The 21,197-nt window shown below is 53.4% G+C and overlaps 5 protein-coding genes across 12 annotated transcripts; 1 reads left to right on the top strand and 4 right to left on the bottom strand.

The window, feature by feature from the left end:
* Positions 1-367: 367 nt before the first annotated feature.
* On the bottom strand, positions 368-4,473 carry NEIL1 (nei like DNA glycosylase 1). Of its 5 annotated transcripts, XR_010347809.1 has the most exons (10): positions 3,972-4,473; positions 3,755-3,874; positions 3,518-3,647; positions 2,933-3,032; positions 2,661-2,785; positions 2,180-2,207; positions 1,804-1,877; positions 861-1,062; positions 621-716; positions 368-497 (listed from the first exon to the last, which is right to left on the bottom strand). XR_010347809.1 is itself a non-coding variant. In XM_064389534.1 (9 exons), the coding sequence occupies exons 1-9, from the start codon at positions 4,460-4,462 to the stop codon at positions 697-699; spliced, it is 1,239 nt and encodes a 412-aa protein (XP_064245604.1). In that variant the 5' UTR covers positions 4,463-4,473; the 3' UTR covers positions 368-696. The 5 variants fall into 5 exon arrangements, 3 of the variants coding, with proteins under 3 accessions (XP_064245604.1, XP_064245603.1, XP_064245605.1); XM_064389534.1 differs by having other exon boundaries at positions 368-716; positions 3,518-3,596; XM_064389533.1 differs by having other exon boundaries at positions 368-716.
* A 139-nt stretch (positions 4,474-4,612) lies between these two features.
* Positions 4,613-6,459, bottom strand: COMMD4 (COMM domain containing 4). Its single transcript, XM_064389548.1, has 8 exons — positions 6,262-6,459; positions 6,113-6,184; positions 5,971-6,036; positions 5,691-5,730; positions 5,456-5,575; positions 5,190-5,270; positions 4,925-5,101; positions 4,613-4,809 (listed from the first exon to the last, which is right to left on the bottom strand). Exons 1-8 carry the CDS (start codon positions 6,262-6,264, stop codon positions 4,769-4,771), a joined length of 600 nt encoding a protein of 199 aa, XP_064245618.1. The 5' UTR covers positions 6,265-6,459; the 3' UTR covers positions 4,613-4,768.
* Positions 6,460-8,603: 2,144 nt separating this feature from the next.
* Positions 8,604-10,502, bottom strand: LOC135280976 (mRNA export factor GLE1-like). The gene has a single exon (XM_064389443.1). The coding sequence runs from the start codon at positions 10,500-10,502 to the stop codon at positions 8,604-8,606; it is 1,899 nt and encodes a 632-aa protein (XP_064245513.1).
* On the top strand, positions 10,486-21,038 carry LOC135281033 (uncharacterized protein C15orf39 homolog). 4 transcript variants are annotated; one of them, XM_064389537.1, is made up of 2 exons: positions 10,486-14,095; positions 15,902-21,038. In XM_064389537.1, the coding sequence occupies exon 1, from the start codon at positions 12,770-12,772 to the stop codon at positions 13,955-13,957; it is 1,188 nt and encodes a 395-aa protein (XP_064245607.1). In that variant the 5' UTR covers positions 10,486-12,769; the 3' UTR covers positions 13,958-14,095; positions 15,902-21,038. The 4 variants fall into 4 exon arrangements, with proteins under 4 accessions (XP_064245607.1, XP_064245608.1, XP_064245609.1 ...); XM_064389538.1 differs by having other exon boundaries at positions 16,879-21,038; XM_064389539.1 differs by having other exon boundaries at positions 20,150-21,038.
* On the bottom strand, positions 16,399-18,015 carry LOC135281028 (SNW domain-containing protein 1-like). The gene has a single exon (XM_064389528.1). The coding sequence runs from the start codon at positions 18,013-18,015 to the stop codon at positions 16,399-16,401; it is 1,617 nt and encodes a 538-aa protein (XP_064245598.1).
* Positions 21,039-21,197: the final 159 nt, after the last annotated feature.

Genomic DNA, 21,197 nt, shown 5'->3' on the forward strand with positions numbered 1-21,197 from the left:
ATCTTGTGCAGCAGTGAGTGTAAAACCACACTCCACTCCTTCCCTTCTCGCCCTGCCTGTCCCTTGAACTGCCCTTGCAGAAGAGGAAACACAAAAAAAAGAATCAAGAGAATTACATAAAAACAAGCTCCAGCCTGTTTTCTTAACTTGTTTCCAGGTAACTGCATTTACCTGCCTCCTCACAGGTATTTGCTGTAGTTGCTCTTTTAGTGTCTGCCTGAGCAGGATCTCACTCCTGGCACTGGGGAGGCTGAACTTGCCTTTATTTTGGGGGGATGAGGCAGAGGGGAAGTCTGCTCCAGCCACTGTGGGGAAGAGGCTGGGCACAGAGGGATTTATCCTTCGCATGAAAAGGCATGCACCATGATTTCTACACAAAATACTTTATTAGTCAGCTAAAAACAGTGATTTAATCAGCAGCTAGAAAGGGAAGAGGGAGAGGGAAGAGTCAGAGTCCAGCACAACACGTGGTCCTGGCCCTTTTTCCCCTGAAATGCCTGTGGAAACAGGAAAAGTCCCATCACCAGGCTCAGCTTCTCCCTCCCACAGTGGCAGGATGCCACGGTAGCAAACAATTGTGAGCACAGGGAGGGAGCAGCTCTGTTTTCACTAGCACTAACCCTGGTCTGTGGCCAGGCCCTGCCTGAGCTCCTCTTGGCCCTTAAATGCCCCCCAGGAGGTGGCAGCAGGTGACAGTCACACGGCAGGGGCTGCACCTGGAGAAGGAAGAAGGACATGAGTCAGGGCAGGGGGTATCTAGCTCTGCCCCATGGCTCTTCTCCTGCCCCTCTGTCCCCTTGCCAAAAGGGAGCTGTCCCACAGCCCCCAGGTGTGCACCAGAGCCACAGTGCCAGGCTCACCTCTGCCCCTGTGAGCAGATAGCCGGCGGCTTCTTCTGACACTCTGAGGCACCTCAGGCGAGGCTGGAGCAGCAGCCACTGTCCTCCTCCCACGAGCACGTCCCTTCCTTGGCCCGTCAGCCTGCTCTTCCTCCTCCTTCTCCTCTGACTTCAGGGGTTTTGCTGCAGCCCTGCGGCGCTGCTTCGAGGCACGTGGGGTGACCTGGGTGGGTGTCAGAGCCGGAGATTACCAAGGTGGGAAATTAATCACAGAATGACCAGGCTGGAAGAGACCTTCAAGATCATCGAGTCCAACCTGTTCCCTGACACCTCAACTGAACCATGACACCAAGTGCCACATCCAGGCTTTGTTAAACACAACACCCAGGGATGGGGACTGCAGCACCTCCCCGGGCAGCCATTCCAGAACTTTATCACTCCTTCCGTGAAAAACTTTCTCCTGATATCCAGCCAAAATTTCCCTTGGTGCAGGTTGAGACTGTGTCCTGTGGTTCTGTCAGTGCTGCTGGAGAAAGAGCCCAGCCCCAGCTGAGCACAGCCACCCTTCAGGAAGTTGTAGAGAGTGATAAAGTCACCCCTGAGTCTCCTCCAGGCTGAGCACCCCAGCTCCCTCAGCTGTTCCTCACAGGGTTTGTGTTCCCAGCCCCTCTCCAGCCTCGTTGCCCCCTCTGGACACACTCCAGCCCCTCCATGTCCTTCCCAACCTGAGGGGCCAGTGCTGGACACAGCCCTCGAGGTGTGGCCTCACAGTGCTGAGCACAGGGGCAGAGTGACCTCCCTGCTCCTGCTGGCCCCACCATTCCTGAGCCAGGCCAGGATGTCCTTGGCCTTCTTGGCCACCTGGGCACACAGATTCCATGCAGGATCATCACCATGAACTCGTGAGCAGCCCGAGCAGGGCACGGGCAGCAGGACAGCCAGAGACAGGCACAGAGCTGCTCACCTCGGGGCTCGCTGCCTCGGGCTCTGCCTTCAGCTGAGGGCTCTTCTTGCGGGGCGTCTTGCGGGGTCTCTGCCCTGCATGAGAGGATGTGGGGTGAGGAGAGCATGAGGCAGAGCCTGCACCCCCAGGGACAGCCCACGGCACAGTGACCTCGCAGGGATGCTGTTCTGAGTGATGAAAAACCCAGGCAGGTTTGGATGCCTTGGGGACAAATGGCTTCTGTCCCTTAGTGCCAGCGACTGTCACAGGCCTGTCAGCACCCCAGAGAATGGCTTTGCTCCTATGCCCTTGTGCTGCACAGCAAGAACAGAGTTTCCCAGGCTCCAGCCCTCCTGGAGCAAGAGTGGGTCCCACAGGAAGGGGAGAGGAAACTCACCTTTGGGAGCCATGGGGCCAGGCTCTCCCTGAAAGGAAGGGACAGAGCATTGACTGGGGTGCAGTCATTCTGCAGGCAGCAGCAGCAGAATCCCTGCCCCTTCTCCATTCTCCAGCCACTGCAGTGATAGGGAATCAGCCACGTTTCCCTGGGAAGGCAGGGGAGCTGGGCTTGCTCTGCCTGCCCTTTGCCCTGGGAACTCTGCCATCATTCCCTGTACCTGCAAGGCCCCAAACACAGGGCCCAGGAGGGAAGAACAGGGCTGCCAGACCACCCAAACACCCCCCTTCCCTCCAGACTGCTTGCCATCCATTAGCTGGCTGCCCACCACAAAGGAGGTCCTTGTCACCTCCATGCCCAGGAGCTTGATGGAGAGGGAGACCCCCAGCCACAGAGTGTAATGGGAGTCTCAGCAAGCAGAAAACAGGCCAGTGTCCCCTTGGAGGAGTGGTCTGGGGGCTCCCCAGCCCCAGGCTCCTACCTGGAACCATATGGTCCTGCCATTGTGGTCACGCAGGGAGCTCATGCCAGGCACCAAGTAACACTGCAGCCAGTTCTTAAAGGTGGCGTAATAATCTGGGTGCTCGGGGTCCAGGAGCTGCTTCTCTGGGAGGGGAGACAGTGAAAGGACAGAATCAGAGCAGGAGCTGTGATCACTGTGTCAGGGTGGCCCCCAAACCTCCTGATGCTGAGAGTGCAAAGCCCTGTCCCCCCTGCCAGCTCCATTCCCCATCACCTGTCTTGTCCCCTCACCTGCCATGATGACCTCCATGGGCACGCTGTGGCACAGCTCCAGGAGATCTGGGTTCTCCTGCCTCAGCTTCACCTTCTTGCTCAGCGTCAGGGAAGGATCCTGCAGGCATGGAGAAGGGCAGAGAAGTCACCTGCCAGCCACCTCTGCTTCCTCAGCTTCTCTCCTCCTGTCCTCTTCCCCATCTCTTGCCCTCCAGAGGATGCCACACTCTCCACACCTGATAGCCCTGAGCTCACCACACAGTAGGCTTCCAACTTAGCTACAAAGCCATGAAAGAGGGCTGACACACAAAAACACCAGCAGCAGGTCGTGTAGTTTGTTTTCAGGCTTAAAATAGCCACTTCGTCTCCCCTGAGGCCACAGGATCAGCCTTGGGCTTTACTGCAGCCTCCCCCTGGAGATTTTAAGCTTGCAAGGTGTTTGTTTCCCTCACCTCTTCCTCCTCACCCACCCCTAAAACACTTGCAGACTTCCTTAGGGCAGGAGACTGGCAGAGCTCATCACAAAGGGCCACAGACAACCAAGCCCCTGCTTCTGGCACTGTCTGGAAACCTGCTGCTGTGAAAGCACCTGGTACTCCCCACCTTCTTCCTCCTCTCCTGCTCCTGCTCCTTCAGGGCCTCCAGCACGGTCCGAGCTTTTTCAAAGGGAGGGATCTTCAACCTGAGAGAGTTACACAGCAGCCTGATGCCTGGCTTCTGGCACTTCCAGTGTCTGCCAGGTGAGGAGGCACGGCCGGCTTAGCCAAGGAGCTGTCAAACTCCAGCAAACTGAGAGCCCAAACCTCTGTGGCAGGTCAGTGGGTGCTCGACCCACCTTACCTGTACAGGATCTCAGCACGCAGGTAATTCCCAATTCCATTGAAATACTTCTGGTTCAAGAGGACCTCACAGATGGGCTTGTCAAAAGCCCTGTCATCCAGGTTCTTCAGCACATTCTCCCTGCAAGCAAGCACGGGCCATCAAGAAGAGTCACCTGGACATGTCCGTGCAGGAAAAGCGGCCAAAAGCGAGCAGGGCCATTCCTGAGGGCGCTCACCTGAAGGCCTGGTACTCGGAGACGACGCAGGGCCCGCGTTCCGGCTGCCAGGCGTCCCCCAGGCGCCAGGACCCGAAGCGCCGGGGGTCCACGAAGCAGAGGGCGCGGGGGGGGCTCTCGCGGGTCAGGAAGCGCAGGTGGGCATGGCGGGGCAGCTCGGCGGCGGGGCACAGCCGGAACGACCCCGACATGCCGAAGCGGAACACCAGGTCCTGCGCGGGGGGGCCGGCGGCGCGGTCCAGCGCGCTCAGCGTCAGCCGCAGCTCCTTGCCGCGGGCGACGGCCGAGATGCCGTAGGCCTCGCTGCGGAAGGGCACCTCGGGGCCGCGGCCCACGGCCGAGCGCTCCACGCCGCCCGCGAACACCAGCGCTCCGCAGGCCCCGTTGACGAAGCGCCCGGCCAGGTGCAGCTCCGGGCACTCGGGCATGGTGGCGGCCGCACGGTGCAGCCCGAGCCCGCCGCCGCCGCCTGCGGCACGGCCCGCCCCCATTGGCTGCGCGGGGCGCGGCGAGCGCTCCCATTGGCTGCGGCGCGGGCGGGGCGCGCTCCCATTGGCCGCGCGGCGATGCCGGAGGTTGGTGCCCTGCCAGCCCCGCCGCGGGGAGAGGCCGCACAAGGCGCGGACACAGCGGGACGCGGCTCAGCTTTGTCACCGAGACTTTATTGGAGCTGCCCCGAGGACCCCCGGGAGCCCGGAGGGAAGGGGAACGTCCTCCTCCCCAGGCAGGAGCACCAATCTGGACCCGCAGCTCAGTGTCGCAGCCTCCCGCCGTGTTCAGGCTCCTTTCCTGGCTCCTCAGAGAAGGGTGTTCATCATGGCCTGGGCCTGCTTCAGCTCTGCAGAGATGTGGAGATGAAGAGGAGCTGCTGGTACTGCAGCATGCCTTCCAGCATCCCCTTCCCAGCAATTCCCCCTGCAGAATCCCCGCTGCCACCCCTCCTGGTGCCTCACCTGCCAGCAGCACCCAGAACTTGTTGGCCGAGAGTGTCACAGGGACAGCCGTCATCTCCTCGCTCTCTCTGTCGCGCACGTTGAAGGTGAGGTGCACCACGGGCTCATTGACCTCCCGCAGCTCGCTGGAGCTGAGGGTGTAATCCACCCGCCAGCGCACCGAGCCCAGCTGGCTCACTAGGGAGGGCAGGGGGATGGTGTCAGCGCCCCGGCTCTCTCCTGCAGGGTGACCCCACACCCCGGGGAGCCCCAGCACCCCACTCACATCGCAGGCTGCAGGCCCTCAGCCTGTCCTGGAGGGGGCTCTGCTTCTCCTCATAGGAGCGGCACAACCCGGTGGCATGCTCTGGGGACACAAGAGAGGAACCCCTGTGCTCACACCAACCTGCAGCTGCCAAACCCCGCCACAGCACCGACAGAAGGGAGGCGCTGGGGGACAGCACAGCAGCCAGCCTGCCCTCCGTCGCCGTGGGAACTGTCAGCAGCACCCCACCACGTCTGGCTCACCGTGCCACCCCGAGTCTCCCCTACCTTTGGGCAGTCCCAGCTGCTGCAGCTCGCTTGACAGAGACTCGCTGTCTACATTGTGCTTGGCTGCACTGGAGAGGATGAAGCTGAGCACAGCGATGGTCGCCTTCACATCCCCTGACTCTGCAGACGGGAGGGAGGGCGAGCTCTGTCACCTTGGCAAGGCATCCCCACACACTGCTGCCCATCCCTGGAGCATGGCTCCTCGGGGGATCCTGGTGAGGACAGCAGTGCTCACCTAACTTTGCATCTGAGGTCAGCTTCAGGATCTTGTCATACTGTGGGGGAGCAGAGCATAACGGTAAGCACCAGCTAACACACTCACTACCACTGTTAACACTAACAATTCTAACCTAAACATTAATACTAATAACTCTTACTATGCATATCAGTACTACTAGAGGCTGGTAGCGTTCTATGCTGAGGCTCGCATGCAGAACGCGAGATTAATCCACGTTGCTGATTATGCCATTGTAGCGTTGAAACACTTCACCCCCACTGCGATACCCCAGGCTTACCTCGATGGGCTCCCCCAGCAGGTCCCGCAGCACCTGGGCGCAGATCAGCTTCAGCTTCACCGAGGACTGCGGGGACAAGGAGGGTGAGCAGCGGGCCCGCGCGGCGGGGCGCGGGCAGGGGCCGCGGCCGCGGGCACTTAACTATTTTGGCCAGCGTGCTGATCTCGGCCAGCACCCAGTCGGGGCAGTCCAAGTCGCCGCAGAAGCGGAAGCGCTGCGGGGGAAGAGGCGGTCAGAGCCCGCAGCGGGCCCCGCGCCCGACCCGCGCCCCGCTCCCGACCCGCTCCCCACCATGGCGCCGCCGCTCCCCGCTGCTACGGCGACCCGGAACCACTCCCGCGCCGCTGCCCGCTACGCACTCCCCGGACGGGGCGCTCCGGTAGGGGCTCCGCGGGGCCTTTCAGCCGGGAGAGGGGGCCGGCGGAGGGGACCGGGCTCCCGGAGCGGCACCCTGAGCCCTCGGGCTGCCCGGCGCCCTCACGGCCGCAGCCCCACAGCGCCCCGCCCCCACCCCCCCGCCCTGTCCAATCACAGCCGCCCTTCCGCCCGGCGCGGGCCCGCCCAGCGCTCCCGCGCAGGCGCAGTCCCGCCCAGCCCCGCCCCTCAGGCCGGCTGAGGGGAGCGGCGCCGCCTCAGGCCCGCGCTCGCGTTCCGAGCCCAACGGCACCGGAATGGAGCGGGAATGCGGCGTTCGGAACTCGGGCTGAAGCCTCACAGAGCTCGACCTGACATAAAGATCCTGTTCTGGTGCATGAGCAGCTGCACCTGGCCGCAGGAGGAAGAAGCAGAGCTGTCAGCAAAATACATTTTTGAGAGTGGAGCTGGAAGCACTACAGAGCTAAGATCGCATTGAGGTGTGTTTATAAAGATTGTGGGGACATGATGCTTATCTGGGGCTGAAATTCTGCTTGTGGAGCTAAAATAAAAGCCCTCGGCTTACCTGAAATAGAGACACCGGGCCTGGAGGGAAAGTAAAAATAGTGGTTGGGGAAAGGCAAAATAAAGCTCGGGGCACTGAGGCTGGAATGGGGCCTGCAGAGCCAGAGGCAAAGCACCACAAAAAGATCTGAAATAAAGGCTCTGGGGCTCTGAGCATCCACAGCAGTGGCTGCAGTCAGTGCTGCAGGACTGGGGCTGAGATGGAGCCTGAGGGGCAGGGGCAGGGCTGCAACAAACACTGCAGAGCAGGATCTGAAATAAAATCCAGCATGCAGGAAGGGGAAGCACCCGGGAGCTGGGAAAGTGACTGTGGGGCTGGCATGCACATCCTGGCTGTTTTAACTCCCCAGCACTAGGGCTGTTGTCCCAGAGCTGGAGAGGAGCAGCCCAGCTGGCAGCAGCAGCACAAGGCTGGGCTGGCACCGGGAGCCCAGCAGGGAGGTTGGTTCAGCACCACGCCCACAGCAGACACACATCCTTCACAACTGGGTTTCATGCTCTACAAACAGTTTATTTAAGACACAAAATGATTCCATTACACACCCGAGTCTGCATTCTGCTCAGGGAGCAGCTGGCAGGTGCTGCCACAGGGTCAGGGAGAGCTTCTCAGCATCTCCTTTCCACCTATTTTCACTTCCATGAGATGAAATGCACAATGGAACTTCCATTGCACTGTGCAATTCCTCAGTCCCAGAGTCCTTAATCCCTGGAGCCATCAGGACAATGCATTTAAAGCATCTTGTACATGATTAAATGTCACAGCAGGCAGAATTGGTAGAGTGCAGTGACCTTCCCAGAGAAGCATCTTTAAAAAGAGATCCTGGGTGCACAGGCACATCTCGCTCTCACTGAGTGATTTCAGCTCTGGTGTGATTTTAGCCATGAGCAACGCAGAGGAAAAGACAGAGTCTTCCTATGGGGTTCAGAGAGGGTCTTTATTGAGCTCCTACCTCCAAGGCATCCAGGGACAAAGAACTGCCAGAGAGCAAGAGCAGGGGTTTCTATAGGGATAGTGAGGGGTGGGCAGAACATCAGAACAAATGAGATGAGGGCACAGGGGCAGAGCAAAGGGGAAGGGCCAATGGGATACGCAGAACCAACATATGGTAAAAATGCATTCTGGGGAAAGGGTTTTTTCCTCACCATCATTACAGAGTTTGTTGCTGAAGGGTTGTTGCTGCTTCTCCTCAGCTGGTTTACTGCCTCCACAATTGAACATATGAAGGAAAAGTCTTGAAGTTTCAGTAATGCTGTACAAAACCTTACGGAGTTCTAATGCCAAGATCAGCTTCTAAGGGTACCAAATAAATCTCCTTCAATTAAACATTAAGGGGAAAGGAAATGCAGATGGATGTGGTAACCACATATTCTCTGAACAGAGAGAGACATAGTTCTCCCAGGATTTTCCTGGGAAGCTGGGAGAAGCTGTGGGAAACTTAGAGAGAAGAATTCAAACTATTACTGTCTCTCTTTCTGTAACCGTTGTTTATAGATAATGTTTCTCCAGAGTGTGCTATTCATAGTTCACCAATAGTGTGAGAGAAGATTCCTAGAGGCCAATCAGGATTTAGGTCCACCATTGTTCTCTAAGAACTGCAGATTTCTAATAATAAGGTGTCTTTTCATGCCTTCTGATGGTGGGGTCTCTGTATCACCTTTGTCTGTCCCCAGTACCCATTCGGTGATAGATGGATTTACGTTCTCCAAAAGGAAGGTGTCAGGATGCCCTTTGGTAATGGCATTTCCTGTGCCTGTAAACATCTCTGCACAAAAGTCTTCAAACGTGACAAACAGCCCATCTGGCCCGAGCTGGTCACAGCTTCAATTCTTGGGATATAGGATTTCTGGATGAAGAGCATTGTTTTCCAGAACTGAATGCCATACTGCTTCATCAGAGCATTGCCACAGACTTGCAGGAAATCCAGAAGCAGCATAGCTGTCAGGTCTGCCAGAGGCTCCAGATTCAGCATCTGCGCCAGCCAGCGCCATCCGTAGCTCAGACCGTGAGGATGTGCCCCTTGCTGGTTTGCATGGGGCCAGCGGAGCTGAATGAGGGCAGCATAGAGACGAATCATTCCTGACATCCTCTTAAGAAAATGGTCTTGTTCTTCCACTTCAGAATCATGGACTTCATATCCAAGCATCCTGTGATACTCTTCCATGGAAGTCCCTTCTTTGCGAGCGGGGTAAAACGGCACAGAATATGGGCACTTTTTGTGCAGATGAGCTAAAAAGAGGTCTCCAACTCGAGGGTGGAATTCCCAGATTCCTGAGAGCACCACAGCTATTGGGAAAGCTGAATCATGGTGAAAAGATACTTCTCCTTCCCCGTGTCTCACAAACTTCTCCGCCACTTTGTAACAAACAAACTCCAGTCCCTGTGGATGCTGAGTCACCAACACGGTTTGGCCTTCAGTCTGAACAGGCTTCCCAGAGAGCAGGTTATGGATCTTATCAAACACCTCTCTCAGCTTCGAGCCTGATATGCAGGAGATCTGGCTGACAGGGATTGTAGCAGCTTTCTGCAAGTTTGTTTTTATCTTCTTCACCTTGGCGTTGCCTTTGCAGTTGCCAATTTCACTGAAAGCAGCAAGACATTGCTCAGCAGCATCCTGAAGCTGCTGGTACCACTGCATGATACTTTCATCTGTTTCTACTTGAAGTCCTTCCTTCCGCTGCTTTCCCCACCACTGCTGTGCAGGGACAGAAGTCTGCCTCTTCATCTGCTCTCTTTCCTCCAGCTCTTTCTGCTTTTGTTTCTTTTCCTCTTCATCTTGCCTCTTTTTTGCTTCTAGAGCTGCAGCGATTTCCTGCTGCATGCTGGATATCAGTCCTTGCATCTCCTGCAGGGCTCGTTCAGTGCTGGCCACATCTGCTTGAGCCGGGAGCCCTCTCTCGCTGGCGCTGCGGATGAGCTCTGACACCAGCCCACAGATCTGGCTGCCACGACTGCTGTACGCAGACAGGTCGATTCCGGGCAAATCTTTGTGCCCGTTGTTGGGATCAATCTGCTGCTTCAGCTGCAGCAGTTCCTCCTGGATGGAATAAAGGCGACGCAGTCTCTCCTGGCCCTCTTTCTTGTGCAAAAGTTCCAGCTCTTCCTGGAAGCGTTGCCTCTGCTGCTCTGCCTCGCGCAATTTTAGGTTCGATATCTTTGCTCTATGTCGGTGTTCTTCCTTCAACTTCTCTTGCTGCCTCTGAGCCTCTTTTGAGCTCTGCTCCATTACTTCTTGCAACTCCTGGAATTCCTGGTGCCGCTTTAGCTGCCTCAGTTCATCAAAGCGCTTCAGCTGCTCACTGGCCTGGGCATGGGCTGCCCTCACCATCTGCTCCAGCTCCTCCTGCCGCTGCCTCAGCCTCTCCCTTGCTTTCAGCCTGTGCATCTCTTCATACATCCGAATGCAGCCTTCCACTTTTGCAACTTTAGATGACGGAACTGCTGGAGTCACTTCTCGATTTATTTCCAGGAGACTAAGATGATCGTTTTCCTTTTGCCTGAGGGTCACAGGATTGGGCAGAGCTGTTGGCAATGTGGCGTTGGTGACGATATTTTGTGGCTCTGCTGAGGGATGATGGTTCTGGATCTCTCTCATGTCCTTTGCTGGTATACAATCCAAAGCAAGCTTCTGCTCCGACGGTGGCAGTGCAGTGCCAGCAGCGACTGCTGAGGAATTCCCGGATCTGCTCTTTCTTCCAGGAGTTTCTGGTGATGTGTTTCCCAGGCCCGTCCCTGAGTTGCAGTGACAGCTGGCCCTGCCCCGTGGAGGCCGTGCAGAAAGCACGGTGTCAGAGCTGGACCAAGGGGCTCTGGGAGGAGGCAGTACTGGCACACGTGTTGTAGCAGGGCATGTAGGTGTCTCTGGCACACGCTGCTGGAATGGCTGCACTGGCATAACTGGAACAGCTGTAAGGTGCTGTGTCCCTGCGAGAGCCGGGCGCCCCTGCAGCGCAGCGGCAGAGCCAGCATGGCCAGGCTTGGTCACAGAGTGAGCATTTGTCCTTGTGGCAGGGCCAGGCTCGGGGGCAGCCAGCCCTCTGCAGCAGCCGTGTGCTCCACAGCAGCCAGGGGTCCTGCGGCGGCCGAGCGTTGCCGGGCGGCTGGCAGAGGCGGCTCCACAGCAGCTTGCCATTTCACGGCGGCCGGTCGTGGTCTCGGTGCTCTTGGTTGCAGTGGCAGGGCACAGAGGAAAGGCAGGGCAGCCTGTCGTGGCTCCAGGGGCTGGCACAGCAGGACACAGCGAAGAGGCAGCAGCCAGAGGGGCTGCAGGACGCCTGTTTAACTTGACTCGGGAGTGCAGGGTGTCCTCACCGCTTTGTTCAGTGACAGTGCGCTCTACTGGGGTCTTGTCCCTGTGTGGGCTGGCTCCACGGCTCTGTGCAATGGTGGGACGATTGGCTGGCATATCATCCCTGCCCGGGGCAATGCCACAGTCCCGGGCAGCCTCAGGGAACTCTGAGGACAGGTCACCCCCTCCTGGGGAGGCTCCGTGGCTCCACACGGCGGATGCTCTGCCCGTTCTCCTGCTCTGCTCGCCTGGTGCCATCCCCTCCACCAGCCTCGTGTCTCGCTCGCTCTCTAACTGGTTTATCAGGTCCAGGATCAGCCTCCAGGGTTCGATGACATTGATGGCAGTTTCATCGGCTGTGGCAGCTGCTGCAAGTATGTATCTGCCAGCCCAGTCCCATGTGTTTAAGTCCAAGGCGGCCCCTTCGGACACGTCCAGTCCGAGCCTCCCACACCACTTGATTAAGGCTAGTAAAGCCTGTTTATCATGTTTGATCCCTCTTCTTGTTAAAGCGAGAGTCCATACCTGGAGTGTAGGGTCCTCTGGCACCGATGCCCAAGCTCCCATTTCTCCCAGCGGTTTCTGTAAATCACAAGGGTGTTTGGATCCACACGGCTTTCCCTGGTGTTCCTTGCCACACAGTGATCCTGTAGAAAGGTGGAGTTTTCCTCTGAAGGTCCACTGGTGAAGTAGAAGAGTCTGTTCTTCCTCTGGGAATCCAGTGGAAAAGGTGGCTGTGGTGCTGGAAGGCTCAGATTATATCCAGGCAGGAATGCTTGGCTCCTCCCCCTGGGCGGAGCATCTAACAATGGGATGATGGAATTTTATCAGCCATGCAGGGACCACTCAATGGCCCATTAACTGAAGATATCTCAGTGGAGGGAGGATTAGTTGTGGAAGAGATAAAGAACCCTGCCCCACCTGGCTTTAACAGCTGGTAATAGAATACATACTTTTGGTTACATCTTGCATTGCAACCTAAGCCAAGTTTCCTGCTGGCCACAGGGCATTTCTCTACTGCCCACAGCCCTCTCTGCTGCCTGCAGTTCTTCAGCTGCCAGCAGCTCTTTCCACTGCCCTCAGCTTCTCACAGCCCACCCAGGTGCCCTCAGCATTCTCCGCTGCCCCATCTCCCCACAACACTGCAGCAGCTTGTTGTCCTCACACGGGGCACAAATGTCACTTGGGTGCTGCAGACAGGAATGCAACAAGCACACCCTGTGGTCATGCAGCAACAGCCAAGGATTATTGTCTGAAAGGTTAGGGTGTTTTTATTATTATAGGGGTTTATCATATTATAGGGTTTTCAGTTACAGGGGTTTCAAATCCACGGTTCATAGAAGCGGGATTGGCTAAAGATCTCTACTCCACCCAGCTGGCTGGGCAATGCTAGGAGTGCATCCACGATCCAAAGGGATTGGCTGAGGTCCCCTGTTTGAACTCAAGTCCAACCTATCATTGCTATGCCTGGGGACTCGTTTATGTCTATCTTCTAATGAGCTAGGCTAGTCGAGTTGTTGTCTGTTCAGCCAAATTATCTGTGTAGCATTAGACCAGCTATAGCAGTCACGGCCATGTATGCAGGGAGGAAGAACAGCAGCCTGGCCCCTCAGGACACCCCCTGTGGGGGACCAGGGGAAGGAAATGCCTGCAAGGTCAAGGATCCAGCCAGGGAGCTCATCCGCCTTTCTCCATCCGTGACCCCCATCAAAGGGCTGGAAGAGCTGAGGGACACCAAGGCTTCCTCATCCTCCCCACCCATGCCTGTGATCCACAACGTCTTCAGCCTGGCACCTTACCAGGAGTACCTGGAGAAGGCCAAGGGCACAGACCCCATCCTGTTCTGCAAGAACCATCAGTGGGAGGACTCCTCTCCCCAAAACACGGGTGGCAGCCAGGAGCCTGCTGCCCTCAGAGACGTCTCAGTGGTGTCCAGCCTGAGGCTGGGCACTGATGCAGTGCAGAGCCAAGAGGAAAGCTGTTACAGGAGCATTCCTAAAAAGCCAAAGCCTGTGCCCCAAGAGCTGGAGTCTCAGGAGGGCAGGGTGGGCACTGAGGAGCCACCCCCAAAGGAAATAGTGCTGGGAGAGATGGCCAAATCCCTGCCCAGCCCCAAGAACGGCTCCAAGGCTGCCAGTCCTCAGCAGGCCAGCAACGGCAAGGAGATCTGGCTGGCTTTCCAGGACGTGGCCGCGCTCCTCAGCAAACTGCTCTCCCAGCTGAAGACCTTCACGTCCGCTTGCCCTTTCCCGCACGTGGTCCGGGCGGGAGCCATCTTCATCCCCATCCACGTGGTGAAGGAGAAGCTCTTCCCAAAGCTGCCCGGCAGCTTCGTGGACCAAGTGCTGCAGAAGCACAAGGTGGAGCTGCGTCCCACCACGCTCTCCGAGGAGAAGCACCTGAGGGAGCTGGAGCTGAAGAGCTGCACCTCCCGCATGCTGAAGCTCCTGGCCATCAAGCGGCTTCCCGAAATCTACCCTGACCTGCTCAACCTCCACTGGCACAGCTCCATCCAGCAGCAGCTCGGATGCGGAACACATAGAAGGGAACACAACTCTGGGAGAAATTGCACACCTGGTGAGAACGCAAACACAAACACGGTGCTCAATCCACAGGACATATGGAGCCCTGCACCACAGAGGATACGCGGCTCCTCTCCTTGCCAAAGAGAGTCACGGGAGCTGAGGCAGCCTAAGAGCTGCCGAGGAGAGAAGGGCTCAGCAAGGTGTGAGGACAACATTCTCAAGAACCGTGGTGAGTGAATGGCCAAGAACTGCAAAATGCATTGCATCTGTTCAGGCATGGGGAAACAAGCTACAGAATAGAACCGTGACGTGGAAATGGCACACGGGAGCAGCAACCACGTGAAAACGTACACATCATGGAAAGAAAGCCAAACTGTGAGTTGAACAAGGCAAAATATGTTGGAAAAATGAGAAAGTACAATAAGTATATGCTGATGGCTTTGTTACTGTGTTGTGTGGTTCAGGGGATGGGCTCATGTTGCAGTCCATGGGGTGGTGGATGCAACCTTCCCCGAGAGCATCTTGCACCCACGGGTGGGAGCCACAAGAGCACACAACCACACACAGACACACACACAGAGACATATACAGACACACAGACAGACACACAGGCACACAGACACACACAGTCCTCACAGACACACACAGTGCTCACAGACACAGAGACACACACACACACAAACACAGTGCTCACACAGGCACACAGAAACACACACATAGAGACACACACACAGTGGTCGCTCACACACACAGACCACGACACAGAGACAGACACACAGACACACACAGTGCTCACACAGATACACAGAGGCACAGACACAGAGGCACAGACACAGACAGACACACACAGACAGACACACACGCACAGTGCTCACACACACACACAGACACAGACAGACACACACATACACACACACATACACACAAACACAGCAACTCGGCAGTGAAGATATGGGAGCATCCAGGCACAGAGTTCCAATGTGCTTTATTTCAGGAGACACTGAAGGGGTCCAGGAGCCAAAGACAATAACAAAAGGGGGTCCAGGGTAAAAATACAGGGAAAGAGGGGGCAGAGAAGAGCATCAGGATCCAGTGCCTGAGGGCTCAGGGGTGGTTCACTGGGAAGGGACCACGAGGGAATGCCAGGGTGGATAGGCAGGGTTACAGACACCAATGTGAATTACAGGCACTGGAGATCTTACCAGAACTTGAACATAGAAAAGGGGCAGGGAAGGCCAAGTGGCCAATGGGGAAGACAGAAGTGGGACAAATTAATGCAGTGCTGCTGAGCACCAAGGGGGAAGACTGTTCCTCACCGTGAGCTGAGAGGAATCCCAGAGCCTCCTGTGTGTCTCCCCAGGACATTGCTACTGCCCTTTCCCTGGTAGGCTCACGGGCCTCCACAGTCCCCAGTATGGAAAATGTATTTAGCAGAGCTCAAGCTTACACTCTGGTACTGGGACAGCACCTGAGTGTGTGTCCCTGCGTGCAGATGCTCGGGAGCAAGCAGCCCCCATGTTGACCATTTCCCTTCTATCCTGGGGTGGGGGCAGTGAAAGTCAAACCACGTGGAGAAACAAACAACCAGGAGCCTGGTGCCGGAACTAAGGTGCATGTGCTTGCAAAATTACCTCCAGTAATTGAGATTCCCCCAGATGGCACGGACAGGAGCAGGGGGGCCCAGTTTCTGCTCTCTGGGGAACTGTAGTGACTGCAGGGGTGTGGTGTCCCTGGCATGGTGGACCTCCCCCCACCCTGCCCTGGTGCAGCTTGCCTGCTGCAGCTCTGTTACTTCTTTTTTTTCTTTTTTTTTTTTTTCTTTTTTCTTTTTTTTGAATGGTAGAAGGATGTTGGTGCAGCAAGCCAGGACCAGGTAATAAGTGACACAGACTCCCAAGATATTCAGAGAAGACTAATAATCTTTATTAAGAAACCCACACTTTATAGACCCTACTTTGTTACAGGGGGACCTAACTGGTCCTTCATTTAAAACACCATCACCATTGGCTAATTAACTAACAACCCTTTATAAACAAATCTCCATAACACATTCCACATGTTCACAACATCAGGTGCAGCAAGACAAGAATTGTTTAGAATTCTTTCTCTCCAGCTCCCTACAGCTTCCCAGGCCAATTCTGGGAAAACTCATCTAGCCTCTCTCTCTCTCTCTCTGACCAGGGAGCAGCTACCACAGAAGGAGGCTTTATTTCACTAAATGTAAAGAAACTAAAGCAAGGATTACTGAGAAACTATGAAGGAGTGCTTGTTTTAGAAGAGAATCCAGCTGTTTGCCCTCCCTTGTTCAAATAAACTCTATAGCCACACTAAAACACTGAATCATGAACACCACAGCATGTGTTACAGCATAAGACAATCATTATACACAGCAAGAAAGCTTTTAACAGATCAAGATTTAGCTAAACACTAAAGCTGTAGGAAGGGGGCTGCATTCTCACCCTTACAGGCTGGGCAATGGGGATCAACAAAGTCAGAGAATTTACTAAAGAATAATCAATTCCCTTATGAAACGTTTCCAAGTGGTCTCCGTGTCTTCTCTCTCCTTGGGTAGCTGTCCTATGTTGAAGAAGTAGTGGATGCACACTGGAGCTGGGAACTGCTGTGCTAGAACACCATCCAAGTTTTCAGTCCATTTCCCTGCCTCTCAAGGAGCAGATTCAGTCCTTCCTTGTCTTCTTGCTCTGATGCTCGTGTTCCTTAGGGCAGCTGCTGTCTGATGGCCGTTTGGAACCACCGTGTTTCTTAGCTTCTTCCAGAAACTTGTCCAAACCAAATGGATCCTCCTCAAATTGAACCGGTCCATCTCTGCTCCTGCCTCTGCTGTTACGATCCAAGTCGGAAAACTCTTTGTCAGGAACAAACCTCTTGGTCTTTAGTTGAGCCTCTAGATCATCTCCATACATGTCCTTATCCATACTCTTACTTGGCCTGTAGATGTTTTGGGCCATATCCTTGCCACTTCTCCATGGCTGGTCATAAACATTATACATTTCATCCTCTCCTCCAGCAAAGCCACTGTCCATCCCCCTGCTCTGGTTGAAGAGCCTCTGGTCATACTGGATTTCATTGGATGGCCTGCGGGTGGGTACCCCCAGGGCAATAACCTCACTGATATCTCTGTTCTCATTTCTTTGCAGCTTTGACCTCTTACCAGGAGCTGCCCGGGAAAGGTTCCTGTCGTGCTGTCTCTCCTTGCGCCGGTCGTGTCTGATTTCATCTCTCGCTCTAGCCTCTCCATCCTCTTTTTCAACAGGGGTTTTGATCCCTGCTCTTCTCTCCCTGGCTTTCTGAGCCATTTCTCGGAGCTTTTGCTCGTGCTTCTCCTTTTCTTTCTGAGCCATCTTCCTCTCCACCTGGGCACGCATCTCCACTGCCTCGCGGGCCTTTCTGTCAGCAATATAGAGCGCCTCAGCAAGTTTGGCAAAGTTTTCATTAATATGAACAGCCTGCAATCCTCTGCCATCTGCGGCCAGACGCTTCTCCAAGGGAACGGTGTAACCCTTCACATTTTTCCAGTTTGAAATGCACGGAGGAATTTTCCACTCTTGCTGCTCTTTCACAGTTATCTTTCTGCTTGGAGAGTGCATTACAGGTGCTGGAGGAGATGGTGGTCCCCGTGGAATCTTCTTGTTAATTTTGAATCTTGCAGGCTCCAGAGGGTCCTTCTGCATTTCCACCACCCGAATAACTCTCTGCCTCGCTCCAGAGTTGAACGCAGCTCCTTGCTGACATGGTGTGTACCGAATGTACTGTGCAGGAGCTGCCTTCTCAGCAGCTCCAACTGGCATGGCTGCTGCAACTTTTTGGGACACTAATTTCTCCAAGGCTGCTCTTGTCTTCTTTGTTATCTCTCTAACTGCGTTCTCATCTGGTCTCTGCAGTTCAGGATCATCCACATTCATGACCTCTTTTGGCACAAGATCTGTGTACTTGCTGTAAATGACCTTGTCCTTTGACTGTCCTTGTCGAGCAATTGCATCGTATTTTATTTTCCCTTCTGCATCCACCTGAAGAGCCAAAGCATTGGACATTTTCTTCTTTCGGCCCATATCCAATGGATATTGGGCCACGTGAATTTCTGGGAAGGCGCCCCCATCTCCAAAATCCTCCAGCGCCCGCGGTATCCATCCTTTCCGGTAACCATATGGGGGAGGTTCCCTTTGTGAGGAAACCAGAGCAGTCTGCCTGCATCTCTGAGCTCCTGCTCTTTCTTCTGCTTCTAGCTGATCTTGGCAAAGCTGGGTTGGAGCTGGCAAGAAACTGGTGAGCACCATCTTGACCACGCACGCTGTCCACTCTGCCCCACGCCTGGCCTGTGACTTTCCTCTTCTGACAAGATTATTTGCAGCAATGAGTTTAAAGTTCTTATCTAAGTCCTATCACTTTGAATTTTATCTGCAGCGGTTCTTCAGAGCTTAGAAATAATTAGACCACAAAAAAAAAAAAAAAAAAGAAAAAGAAAAAAAAAAAGAAAAAAAACACCAAACCTGCAGCTCCAGCAGACACAGAATACAGCCTGACACCCTGTGGGTCAGGGTGGTGGCAGCAGTCTGAATCAATGGTGGCTGCACTTCTCCTGCAGGGACAGGGGCTGTTCTGTGTGAGCAGATCCTGCAGAAGGATGGAGTTTTCCTCTAGAGGTCCACTGGTGAAGTAGAAGGGTCTGTTCTTCCTCTGGGAATCCAGTGGAAAAGGTGGCTGTGGTGTTTGAAGTCTCAGATTATATCCAGGCAGGAATGCTTGGCTCCTCCCCCTGGGCGGAGCATCTCACAATGGGATAATGGAATTTTATCAGCCATGCAGGGACACTCAATGGCCCTTTTAGGATAATGGAATTTTATCAGCCATGCAGGGACACTCAATGGCCCTTTAACAGGAGATATCTCCCTTTCAGGGAGAATGGGTCTTGGAAGAGATAAAGAACCCTGCCCCACCAGGTTTTAACAGATGGTGGCAGAATACACCTGGTTACATCTTGCATTGCAATCTGAGACAGTTTAATATTTTCTAGACTGTAAGATATAGAGTTGTTTTCTTGTAAGAGGTAACAGGAACCCGACTAGAACAGCTCTGATGAAACACTGATAAACACCTGTTTGTGGATAAAGAAGATACAGTGTATTCACCCTTGATTTTGTCAAGGATTCTATTGCTTGTTACGATCTTTGTTACAACTGCTGTTTTGTTTTCCACAGATAACACAGTGAGAGCCTGTGATGATTTTACTTTATGGCTATTATTGATTTTAAGCTGTTTTAGCATTTTCCTTCGTTTCATTTTGCTGTCATAAGTAAATGACTCTTTAGAAAAGTATTATCTCAACTTCTAGACAGCATTACCAATGATATATTGATTACATGATGTGAATTTACTGATCTTATGATAGGCATTATTCATAGGATGCTATTAGAGTATTTATAGCCAGCTTCTTCTATGCTTTAACATCTCTTTGTGTAATTATCTAAAAGACGTGTGTTATTTCGGGACCCTTCCTTCTTGTTCTCTAGCTCTTTATGCATCTCTTAGATCAGGTTAGCTCTCTGGCTAGTCCCTGCACTGGCTCTGTGGTTTGATCCAATGATGTCTCATAATTTTCAGTATTTTTCCGAGTTCCAAGAAAAGACATCTGAGCTTCATTGCAAGTCTCCTCTGAACTGCTGGATCTTGTGGTTTTTCCCAGTTATTATTACAGAAACACTTCAGCAGTTTGCATCTCTGTCCTGAAGGAAACTTTGGAGGGATACAGCTACTAGATGCTTTGTTTTATATACTGCTAGATCCATTATTTTAGAGATTCCTAATTACCCAATTTCACATGGATTATTAATCTTGTGTACTATCTGAAATATTCTTAATTTGTGTACATGGCTTATTCCTGATTGCTCTCTGTTCATTTTCACTACATGTATTCTTTTGCCTTGATGTTTCCTCATGCTCAGAACCAAACACAAGCTTCTCATTAACACCAAAAAAAGGAAAAAAAGGGGGGATTTAGTGCTTTAAGGACATCCAAATAATGTAATACATACATTAGAAATTTAGACAACAAATCATTATTAATATTGCAATATTTAGCTAAGAAATTTGGAAAAAATAACTTCAAATCTAGATCCCAATTGAGTGTGCAACAGCAAAGCTTAATTGATTCATTGACTTCAAGAGAGGACATGCTTGTGTCTTACCATCACAAGGGTCCAAGTGGTCACCTCTTTGTTCGATCAATCACCAACTGCCTCTGAGAAAATGAGGCCCAGCAGAAAGAGAAAGAACCCAATCACCCGGCAGCCTTCATGGCCAGAGCAGGAACAGAAGTTCAACTGCCAGGACAGAGCTGTGTCTGCAAACTTACAGAAGCAATTTTGCCTTATGTCACCATCATGGTACAGTGTTCCTATTAATCTTCTCCAGCTATTCCCTGTTCCAGGACCCAGGAAGACATTCAGGGATGTCAAACATCAGCATTACCACCTCATCAGCTTCCTCCTGAGTCTCAACAACTTGGACTTTAAACAATGGTACGAGAACAACTGGTTCAAGGACACAGAGCCATCCATGAGCCCTTGCAAGACCCCAGTACTTGTTATAAAATAAGAAACCTAGCAAGTGGAGCTTACTCCATGACCTGTGAAAAATTAACTCTGTGATGGAGAGCATGGGCACCCTCCAGCCTAGAGTGCCTTTCCTACAAGGATACCTGCCTCCTGGGAAAGCCTGTTTGTGGAGCTCAAACATTATTTTGTCACTATTCCATTGCACCCAGACCACACCCCAAAGTTGGATTTTGCAGAGCCTTCTGTGAATAACACAGCACCAGTGCCACGTTACCAACGGTGAGTTCTTCCCCAAGGCATGACAAACAGCCCTGCAGTCTGCCAAGGGTGCATGGCACAGGCACTCTCAGCAGGGAGAGAACAATTGCCAGACTGTGCTCACTACATGGATGACATTTTGACTGCAACCCTGTTGTGATAGGTAAAAGAATCATGAAAGAAAGGCCTCATAAAAACAGGCCTTGAATTACCAGCTAGCCTGTCACTTCCTCTAAGTGCAGCTCAGCAGCCAGCTCAGTTCCCATGTGAAAACACTTTGAGAAAGAGAATCTGCATTCAACTATCTATTGGTGTGGGTAATCACAGCAAACTATTTTTTTGGGGGGAAAAATAAATGGCCCTTGCATAAACAATAGATCTATCCCATCAGAATCAGTGAAGAAGATATGTAAACAATTGAAGAATAAAGAGATTTGATGGACAAGAAAAATACCTTTTACAAACCAATAAAATAATTGGCAAACAAGGCTGTAGGGCTGGGGCTGAAACGGAGCCTGAGGGGCAGGGGCAGGGCTGCAACAAACACTGCAGAGCAGGATCTGAAATAAAATCCAGCATGCAGGAAGGGGAAGCACCCGGGAGCTGGGAAAGTGACTGTGGGGCTGGCATGCACATCCTGGCTGTTT

The sequence above is a fragment of the Passer domesticus genome, chromosome 14, assembly GCF_036417665.1.
Source record: "Passer domesticus isolate bPasDom1 chromosome 14, bPasDom1.hap1, whole genome shotgun sequence".
In the NCBI taxonomy this organism is placed as follows: domain Eukaryota; kingdom Metazoa; phylum Chordata; class Aves; order Passeriformes; family Passeridae; genus Passer; species Passer domesticus.